We start from the raw sequence: 11058 nt of genomic DNA on the forward strand, positions 1-11058 counted from the left end.
TTTTTCCATTTTGGGATTGTGACCCCATTTTGCATCTGTCAACTAACACAATTTCCTATAATGAATAACCCAGTCAATCTATATACATACACACATTTACAGATACATTGCTGCAGTGCAGCCAACATTCCATTCATTGTCAGAAATACGATGGCACGTGACCCCAAAGCGGCCACTAAGGACACAGTTGGAGGACAGCCAATCAGATGAGCGGTTACTCAATGCGTTCCATTCATAAAGTGCCGTGCGGTTCACGGCCTGTGACGTCGGAGCCGACCCAGCATGGACTCCGGACCAGAGGAATTGATGCCCCGGCTCTTGCCGGTGGGGGACTGTGATCTCCCCGATGATTTTGACCCCTCAGTTCCTCCTCGGACTCCACAAGAGTACCTGCGGAGGGTCCAGTAAGTGGCCATGGATGCATGTGGCTGTGGGAGTCCCAATAATGGACACATTGTTACATTAAACAGGGGAACACTGACACAATCAATGGGGGTAGATAGACTGTGTGGTAGGTGTCCCCTGCTGGGGTGCAATGGCAAGCCTGGCACATTAAACTCTCTATATAAGGTCCACTTCTACAACTAGCCATATTGTGGGGTTAGGTGCAAGTGGCAGGCATAAAGCCAGGTGTACTGTGTCCCAGAGTATTGGGATATAACATTAATTCTACACCAGTGACTGCCTGTACCATCAGAAAACAAACAAACACACTTTAGAGATCCTGTTACAAAATGTCATTTCCCTGCATGGTTTGTATCCGAGGATCTGGAGAAGGGAAAATAACATGCACTGAGTTTAAGCTAAAAGATCACCATTTTATCTCTTAATAAATTTAACAAAGATTGGGGGAAAAATACAATCAATCTAATAGTTGTTTATTTGTGTTTTTTTTTTTTTTTTTTTAACCTACTTAGAAGGGATGTAGCCCTGTTTTTATTCCACATGTGCCACCAATTGAAGAAATACACTACAAATAAATGGTTGAGTGCCAGCATCAATACATATTATTTTTATAAATCTAACAAAGCATCATGGAAGGTGTAGTTCTACAACATCTGGTCACCCCTGAAGTATGGAATTCCAGTCTGGCATAGAACCTCAGGAATGATGCTACAGACTTGTAGTGTGGAATCCTTGGTCCATACATGGTTTAGAAACCCCTTCAGTGTTCCTTGGCACTACCTGTCATGTAGTGGTGTCTCACATAACTAAAAATTTAATTTGGCCATTCTCTACCAATGCCTAACTAAAGGTTGTTCATTTAGTAAAACAACCTTTATTTATACAACAACTTCATAAACCAGGCTGGTCTGGCACAATCAGCAAACTGTACTTTTTCCAAAATATCATAAGGTTTTGTGAACGTGACCAGTGAACTTGCATACACACAGATTATCTAAAAGAAAAAAAGATAATTTAGTTGGATCATTCATTGAATGAAAGTTCTTAATGCACCCATTACTTCACTAAGGTTTAGACTGCTTGCTTTGACAAAATGTTAAATGTCTTTTCATATTTTCAGGATAGAAGCTGCTCGTTGTCCTGATGTAGTAATTGCACAAATTGACCCAAAGAAGCTGAGAAAGAAGCAGACAGTCAGCATAGCCGTGAGTGACATTCTATCTGTTATCTCTGTCATATTGGGAAAAATATTAAAGTGACCAAACCAATTCGGAAATGATTATCTGCTTTGTAGTGCCTGTTACAAAACAGATACTTGTCTGTTAGTCCACCCATTGTTCAGCGCTACGGAACTTGTTGGCGCCTTATAAATAATAATAGTGTAAAATAGCAATATTTGCGTAGGATTACTTTTGTTCTGTATTAAGACAGTCTCTTAATGTGCCACTGTCACTTGTTGAGTGTTTGCATATTTTGCAAACACTTTTCCCTTGGGGAGCATGCGCTCATTATATGTGGCATCCTGGGGAAAGAAACTAAAGGATGATTAACTTGCTTCCTCATGGGCAAAGTCATTTTCTTGTTGGATCCTTCTTCAGCCCTTGGCAGGAGCCGAATCACTAATGCAATTGCGCATGCTCTCTTGCCACTCTAAGCTTATCATTATTGCCCAGTCTGAAGCTGCCACATTTAAACTAGGGTGGATGAAGAGGAGGAGATGAGCGTTCCATCTGGACACATTTGGGTTTAACCCATTTGTAAATGGCTTGGCCCCTAAAGTTAAGATGGTGCCCAGGTTTCCCAGGCACCATAACAACTTAATTGGGATGAACTTGATATGATGCCTGAAGGGTTCATTTAAGGTAACACTCGTGGACTTGGAGTTATGGTGCTACACTGGTGAACAGCTAAACCGTTAATTAACATCTTTTAAACCAATTAAATACTATAACTGTTACAACAAAGAAAGTTGAGGGGGAAAAGTGGATAAATTGATTTGCTAAAGTGAAATGAGAACTTCTGCTTTAGCAATACATGTGCCACATGTAAAAAAAACTGTTTGACATTACAATTCATCAATAAAGACGTGTCCTATATGGTGAAAAGTTATTCACTCGTTTAAAAGCATCCTTTATTTCTCTCCCCCCCCCCCCCCCCCAAAAAAAAAGTTAAGCATTGCCATATTAACTCACATGTGATTATGTACTGTGCAATAAGTGTCTCTGTTTTGTGTCAGTTTGCTATTGCTTGTCTGCCTTGAAATTAAAATTTTAACATTTTCTTAAATTTGAAATAAAGCAATGTTTTAAAGAGGCAGCTGCACTTTTCACTAGATATGTCACTTTATTGGTGAATTGTAATGTGATGCTAGGTTAAACCATAATTGATTACTGGGAGCAGATGTATGTCTTTGTAATTCAAATATGTAGCAAGATTAGAACTGTTGCCGTTAATGTCAAGCAATAAGAGCAGACACTTGAAGCCACTATTTTTTTTTGGCATTTAAACTATTTGACTCCTAACAATAATAACATGCGTGTAATGTGCGGGCTCCTTTATGCATTTAGATAACGCATGGATTATTATGGTCAATCATACATTTGTTTCTTTCTAGAATATTAAGATTTTAACACTCGAAGAATACTGTATGTGCTTGCTATTAATGACGTGGTGTAGATTTATAATATATTTTCTTTCAGCTATCTGGGTGCCAGCCAGCTCCGGAAGGGTACTCTCCAAGCCTCAGATGGCAGCAGCAACAAGTAGCTCAGTTCTCTGCTGTTCGCCAGGTAACCCTTGACGAAATGATGTGACTTACATGGGATTGTGAACTATTGCATTGCAAAATTGTTCTCAATGCTAACAGTGATCTGTAGGTGGCTGTGTGTTAGTTACCCACCATATCATTGGCAGTAACAAGTACAGTAGATGATGAATGGGAGGCCAGTGATTGGCTGGCATAGTCCACCCAGTTCTTGTTATAGCCCCAGTAGACCAGAGGACCACCTGAATTTACACAATTCCTCTTCTCGCACTTGTTGTTTAAGTTAATCTTCTGAAAAGTGGATTTTAACTATGTAGGTTTGGTGTTTAAAATAAAATTTTATAGCGTATTTTTTTTTCTGTAATTTTCAGAGTCTCAACAAACACAGAAGTCACTGGAAGTCTCAGCCTCTTGACAGCAATGTTACCATGGTGAGTGTATACCCTTTTATTAAATTTCAGTGATATGTTGGACAGAGATGTTAACAATTGCCTGATAAATCTTAAACTATCTGTGCATGTGCAACATCTTTATCAACCACCCCTTTATTCTGAGTGGTATTGGATGTTCACTGGCTATTTTGAAAAACAACTTTTGAGAAAACAAGTGTGTGGAACTCCTTTTACCTCCGCTTCATTTAACCTCTTAAGGACATGTGACATGTCATGATTCCCTTGTATTCCAGAAGTTTGGTCCTTAAGGGGTTAAAGGGTCACTCCAGACTGCTTGCTGAAAAGCTTTGTGTGAAGTGTCCTCTCTTGCTGCCCTTATATGTTTACATATGTGAATGTTTACATGGTGTGTTCAATAAAAACATGGCAACATTTCATTCTTTGTGTGTTATTAGTTTAAGCAGACTGTAATAGTCTATTGTTGTGACTTAGATGATGATGATGATGATCAGATCACATTTTATCACCAATTTGTGCAGAAATCCAAATCATTCCAAAGGGTTCACATACTTTTTCTTGTAACTGTATATACAGTCATTATTTCTTCATCCGTTAAATTTTTTTTTTTAAATTTTTATTCCGATTAACAGTTAATTTAGTTCTCCCTTTTCTGCTCAGTGTATATTTTTGTTCTAATAATTTACATATTCGACTGTTCCATGTATTCTTCCCCTTACCTTGTCCTTCTATTCCCTCAATTATTTTGTTATAGATCCAGTATTTGGAATTTCTTTCTATTGACATTGTTCTATCCCTGTCATTATAGTCTATTAAAATCAGATTTTTAAATATCAAACATTACTTGGAGGCTACAACTAACTAATACTACCCCTCTCTATCAGGGTCTGTACGGCTCTTTGCATTTTGTATTTACATTATCTTATTCACTGTCCGTAAAGATCAGGTGTTTATATCATGAATTACCTCTAATAGTATTCCTTTCTACTATATTCTGTAATAGTAATTCATGGTAGTCCACTTGTCTACTCTATGTACTTAATTCACACAATCCTATAATTTGCCGACTAATTGGCAGTGTGCCCTAACTAGGTTATAGTATTAATATATGTTTTTTGTTATCAAATTTCTTGATTCCATTCTAACTGCATATTTACATACTATTATGTTGTCCGCCAATCGGCTCCGAGCATCTTAACACATATTACTTAATAAACACTGTTCAACAGACAGCAAGCTTTCACCAAGCTCTACAATTACTGTTGTGATTTTAAAATCAATTAATAAATTCGAATTGCATAATTTGCCGAAGATCATACATAAAGTGATGTTCTTCCTCGCCTTGGTAACGAATGACGTTGTTTGACGTTTTCCATAGCAGCTTGGTGGTCCAATCAGAAACAAGGGAGCACTATTTAAACCTAAAAACCTGTGATATGGGTTCCCCCTTGAAGAGCCTTACTGGTGAAACGCGATCGGGGCTCATACAACCGACCGGTCTCTTCCACTTGACTTTTCTACTAGTGGCATCACGATACATTTATTTTCTCTGATCTGTATACTTTAGTGGAGAAGGGAAGGTGAAGATTTTTCTATTTTAGCGTAGGATAGCAGCTACTTATTCGCTAGGTGCCCTAGAAGGCACAGATTCAGGGGGTTGAGTGCTCTTATAGGCACTTATTCACTAGCACTAAATGGCAGTTACTGAGAAGTTAGGTGCCCTTGAAGGCACAGATTCAGGAATGTTAGTGCCCATATAGGCATAGATTCAAAGCACTAGCAGTTATTAGGATGCTACTGACTATAGTTATTGTCATAATCCGTTTATATGGCAACCTAATCAATTTGCTGCAGTTCCTTTTCCATATAGTGTGTGTGTGTGTCTTTGTTGCATTTTCGTTTTATTCGCTCATCTGTAAATAGATTTTCTGTTGTCTCACCTGGATAATTGGTGGTTTCTTCTATATATTATTGTGCTAAATACATGATATTCGGCAGCTGTACCCATCTCTGCTACAGTGTTATTTTGTTCCAATACTTCCTATTTCGGGAAGTGAATACATTGTTTTTATAAAGTACCCACTACATATAACGTTACAAGCAGTGTATAACATCAGTATCTCTGTATTTTACTCAGTGGTCTTTGCTTGACTATTTTTATCACTGTGATTAGTCTATTCAATACAGAATTACTTTGAGCAAATTGTTCACATTTTCTTTCCTTTCCCCCCCCCCCCTTTTTTTTTTTTTTTTTTTTTTTTTTTTCTTTTCTTTACTACTTTTGACTTGCACCTTTGGACAGTTCACATTCTCCTTTTTTCTAGTTACTATTTTGTGTAATAGGGTTATCCCCTTGTGACTGTCCCAGCTTGTCTTCCGACCGCATCAGCTTTCATGCGCTGCGCCATGTGCGGTTTATTGATGAGTCTTGTCTTCTCACGGGGAGGGGGTCTTCTTTCTATGAGAAGGAGAGAGAGAGATCTCCATTTATAGGTTGCTAATCTCTTGATGATGATGGACCACTAGCCACTCTGTAGTTTCTAATTAATTATTATTATTTTTTTTTCCTTTCATACCTATCCATATTTGCATGTACTTCTACACTGTGGGTGGGGGTTGCAATATTGTTGTTCTGGTGGTTTTATTGTTCCCTTCTCCCACGTCATGAATGCACAGTTCATTTACTTTGTCTTTAGCCTAATACAGAAGATGAAGAGAGTTGGAAGAAGTTTTGTCTGGGGGAAAGATTGTACTGTGACCTGGCGGCAGCCCTGAACAGCGAGACCCAAAACCCAGGAATTGATTATATAAAGGTAGACTATAACGACTCTGCTCTCTGCCGATTACATTCATCCTCCTCCATAAACCTATTGCAATCATATAACCAAATGTATCTCTATTCCCGTTACAGGTGGGATTTCCACCTCTGCTGAGTATTGTTAGCAGAATGAGTCAGGTGAGCCTGTGGGGGGGGGGGGGGGGGGATATATTGATCATGTGTAAGAAAGGCCTTATTCGGTGCCAAGTGGAGCCCCCATTTTTGTCAAACCAAACACTTTAAGCAACACCATTATCTGCAGAAGTTTACGGGCATCCCAAAATTTATTTATTGCTAGACTGCCCATTTAAAGACATCCCCCCTGTTATTTTCAATGTGTTGGATAATGTGATAAATTAACCTCTTCATGATGGACATGCCTTTCACTAATGCTGATCGTGATAAATGTAGAGAGTATGTCCGTCATCTAAATCACCAATTACAGTGAGACATAGCTATTGCTGCATTCACTAGTGAGTATTCAGTAATTTCCCCCTCCATTGGGCATCTGATCACTTTTGGCCGATGTAAAAATGATTGGGTGCTATTTTACATAGAAATAGAAACTCCTGATTTGTAGCTGTAGTCTTGGTAAATACCAGCCCTCTGACACCGGGTAGTTCTGCAATACTGTTGGACTGCTCCACTCATCTGATCACTGTTAAAAGCTATCACCATAAGTCGAACACTTCTATCCATGCAACAGGGCATGAGACCGCCTCTACCCAGTGCACACTGTGATTAGTTGTTTAGCATGAAATTCATTTTATTTTCTCTGTTAATATTGTGTTATATGTTAAATATATGGGTACTCTATATGTGAGTGTAATATTACAGTGAAAGGATTGATTTTTTTTTTTTTTTTACTACCACATTTAGTAATATTGCTCTTTTTTTTTTTAATAAATTTAATTAGGCTACTGTTACAAGCGTTCTGGAGTACCTGGTGAACTGGTTTGCAGAGAGAGACTTTACTCCAGAGCTGGTATGAACCATTTGAAAGACTGTATGTCACAATATGTATTGTGTTAAACTTGTGCATTATGCAAGCACTGGCGTGTGAAATGTTTTGTTGCCTTAACCGGCCTGTCTTTAAACCAAGCTTGGGAAGTTAACATGCATTAAATTAAATCTACCTTTTTCAGGGTCGATGGTTGTACGCACTGTTAGCATGTCTGGAGAAACCACTGCTGCCAGAGGCTCATTCACTAATCAGGCAGCTGGCAAGAAGATGTTCACAAGTCCGCGCAGGGGTGGTAAGAATCTCCTTTTTCTAATCTCTGACATCTACCTCTAAAACAATAATACTAGAACGGTATTTATCTGTATAAGATTTACATTTGTTCGTGACCTACATACCCATTGTTTTTTCTTGTCTGCAAACACTTGTTTAAAATAAACCTTAAATCGATCTGAAAATTTACTCCTACTCCCCCTTTTCTTTCCCCAGGAGCGGAAAGATGATGGACGAATATCTGCCCTAAATCTATTCATTTGTCTAGTTGGCAGGTAAGGAGTCACTTGCTGTAAAGAGATCTGTTAAACTTTTTGGTATATTGTCTGTTTGTGATGAGGTCTACAGTCGAAGGGACTTATTTGGTTAATACCTTGGAGTGTGAATTACTTGTCTGGATTTTTTTTTTTTTCCCACATGTTTCTCTACTTATTTCAAATATTGGATGGCAAATTCAAGGATTAATGGTGCTTCAGTAAATTGCAAATATTTAGACTCTTAACCCCTTTAGGACACATGACATGTGTGACACGTCATGATCCCCTTTTATTCCAGAAGTTTGGTCCTTAAGGGGTTAAGGACACATGACGGAAATATTCCGTCACGATTCCCTTTTATTTCTGAAGTTGTCCTTAAGGGGTTAAAGATTTGGGGGATTTGGCCAGTCAGGAGCCTTTCATTCTAGTCTAAGAAGTCTAACTGTTGCAGTGTTGGGTTAAACACAGAACTGTCTCTGGCCTACCCAACCTCCATTTTGCTTATAGCATGTATTCTGGAATTTGTAGCTCGACTAATAGATTTTTGTGGCGGTCTACTCGTAGGAGGACCCGAGTGACCCTGCCAAAGATCTCCTCCTTTCCCTCCGTGATTATACCTCTCATCGCATAGAACAGTGATAACTGCACAGTGTTTATCTCTTGTATAGCTGTCTCATCCAAACACTAGTAGAGACTTAGTTGAGGGTGAAGAAGAATTGTTTTATTGGGACAATGGACACCCTTTTATACCTGGGGCCTCAACAGGAGGTCCCCAGGAGAACCATGAGATTGCACCATGCCCAGTGCCTTGGTTTCTGTAATTAGCTGGATAATTTAATTAGCGACCAGACCACTCAACACCAGCTAACAAAACCCATAAAAACACAGGGTTCCTGTGTCCACATCCCCAAACTGGTGTTCCCAGAAGCTCTCTCCTGAGCGCCCCCTCTATCTAAAGAGAGCTCGAATTGGAGGTGTATGGGCAGATTTTGCTGAAAGTAAAGTTTTGGATGGGCCGCGGCCATCCTCTCATGAGGAAAAGATACAAAGGGTGAGCTTATAGAGCTGTAACATTTATCATAAGTACTGTAATAAGAAAGATGTGGCTAAATATAGCACTCTCAAACTCCCTAAAGGCTTTGAACAATGCATAGTTCAAAGCTTTATATATTTAAGGTTGTTTTGTAGATGCAATATTTATCCACATATTGAGTGATGCCTGAGTGTATTACACTATCATGCATTGTATTCACGTTTCCGTCGCTGGGTGACGTGCTTTATATCCTACACATTATTTTATATACAGCAACACGCAAGGAAGGAGAACTTTAGAATGTGGGTGAGGACAGAGGAGGTGGGGTTAATTTATACTTTAATTTAATTAAAACTATGCAGAGTTTGCCAGGCAGCTTATTTAAACCATTAAGGACACATGAGATGTGTGACATGTCATGATTCCCTTTTATTCCAGAAGTTTGGTCCTTAAGGGGTTAAAAACCGTTTCGATTACTGCCAGGAATTGGATTAAATGGGAAACTTAAGTGGACTGAAAATATAGTAAATTCTGAAAGCCATATTGATTGTTGATGCCTTTTTAGGTTTTAGCGATCCGTATTGCATTCAGGTGCTTCAAATATACGCCCTGCACTTTGTTCTATTTTTATCTTGGATCTGATTGGAACAAAACTAATGTAATTCCTACTCTAAAAATGTATTTTTTTCCTATTTTCTATGGTAGGTACTTTGAGCAGCGGGACTTGGCTGATTGCAGTGAACCTTCTTGATAAGACAAGATGCCCCCATTCTCCTGCACATTGAAATCACAGCAATACGTAACCCTCCCATTTTACGGTGCACCAAATGTCTCATTTGTGTTTAACATGGTTTAATGTTGGGGCAAGAACCGGCCATTTTAACCCTTTCATTGTTTACAAAGCTTGCATTGAACTGATGGGTTAAATCACCAACAATTGCATGGAAACTCCTTTTCTTGTCAATGGCAAATCGAAAAACTAGCAGTTTCCCATCTCAAACATTGATATGAGAAATGCATCTAAATTTTAGTTTGTTCAGTTTCTTTTTGTTTTTAATTTGCACATCGTTCTCAGAAAGTGGCCGAAGCTGGAGACAAAGTGCCTAAAGGTTTTGGTGTTTTTTTTTTTGTTTTTTTTTTTTGTTTCCTTTTTTTTGTTTCCTGTCTCTGTTCCCATCATTATACTTCTGCCAGTGGTAGCTGCATTGCGTGCTGCCTGGGAGTGTAGGGTGATGTGGCTTGTAGCATGGATATACTGTGAAACTGCTAATTTTTATTGACTGTTTTACTTTACGTCCCTCTCATTACTTTCCTGTGTTTGTGGATCTATGAATCTGCCTCTGCACACAAATGTTCCTATACATTTTATGTGGGTTTTCGAATCCTGTATTTCAATATGTATAGATTATGTGACTTAATATGTTACAAAATAGTCTTCCTTCTTAAAAACAACTTCATTGTGCTTCCCATTAATATTTTATTTGCTCTCCTTTCTAATATTCTAAAATACCTGCTCTAGAAGACATCTGACCTTGGACTCAAGGCAAAGTTTGACTCAAGTGCAGACCATTCTGATTGCCTGGTGCTGTCCCAGAGCAGAGGGTTTTAAAACCTTTTTCTCAAACCATTAACAGTCCAGATTTTAGCAAGACTTCCAGTGGAACAGTTGGGGGACATCTGCTCCTTCTTTAATTCTGAAATTATGGTGTAACAAAGAGGTTGACTTTATTTAGAACCACTGATCTGCATTGTTATAATTGCAAATGTACCAACACAAAAACTGTAATTGCAAAGGTGACTGCACAGTGACATCTAGTTACTTGCAGACTGGTCTGCATATAACATTCGGATCTAACCCTAAAGTGAGAATTGTTGGGTGAATTTTTTTTATTTTTTTTTATTTAAGGCCAAAATACACAGTGGGAAAATTCTCTAACTGATCTACGCTTCCAGTTTGGCTACTTTGGTCTAAAAAAATATGAATTCACTTTAAATTCATGACAATTCTTACTTTAGTGAGCACCCTGTGTGTATGCGCTAGGCAAGGTGTGCTGATCTTTCTTCTCTGAAGTATTGGAATTCATCAAACAAGCGCACACATTACTAGAGTTTACATTGCTGCTGACCACGTACTGAA

General features: G+C 38.6%; 1 protein-coding gene across 1 annotated transcript; it reads left to right on the plus strand.

Moving 5' to 3' along the window:
* The first annotated feature begins 251 nt into the window (after positions 1-251).
* On the plus strand, positions 252-10500 carry GEMIN2 (gem nuclear organelle associated protein 2). Its single transcript, XM_063440301.1, has 10 exons — positions 252-404; positions 1526-1610; positions 3105-3194; positions 3541-3600; positions 6276-6392; positions 6491-6535; positions 7314-7382; positions 7543-7653; positions 7848-7906; positions 9627-10500. The coding sequence occupies exons 1-10, from the start codon at positions 283-285 to the stop codon at positions 9670-9672; spliced, it is 804 nt and encodes a 267-aa protein (XP_063296371.1). The 5' UTR covers positions 252-282; the 3' UTR covers positions 9673-10500.
* Positions 10501-11058: the final 558 nt, after the last annotated feature.

The sequence above is a fragment of the Pelobates fuscus genome, chromosome 13, assembly GCF_036172605.1.
Source record: "Pelobates fuscus isolate aPelFus1 chromosome 13, aPelFus1.pri, whole genome shotgun sequence".
NCBI classification, from domain to species: domain Eukaryota; kingdom Metazoa; phylum Chordata; class Amphibia; order Anura; family Pelobatidae; genus Pelobates; species Pelobates fuscus.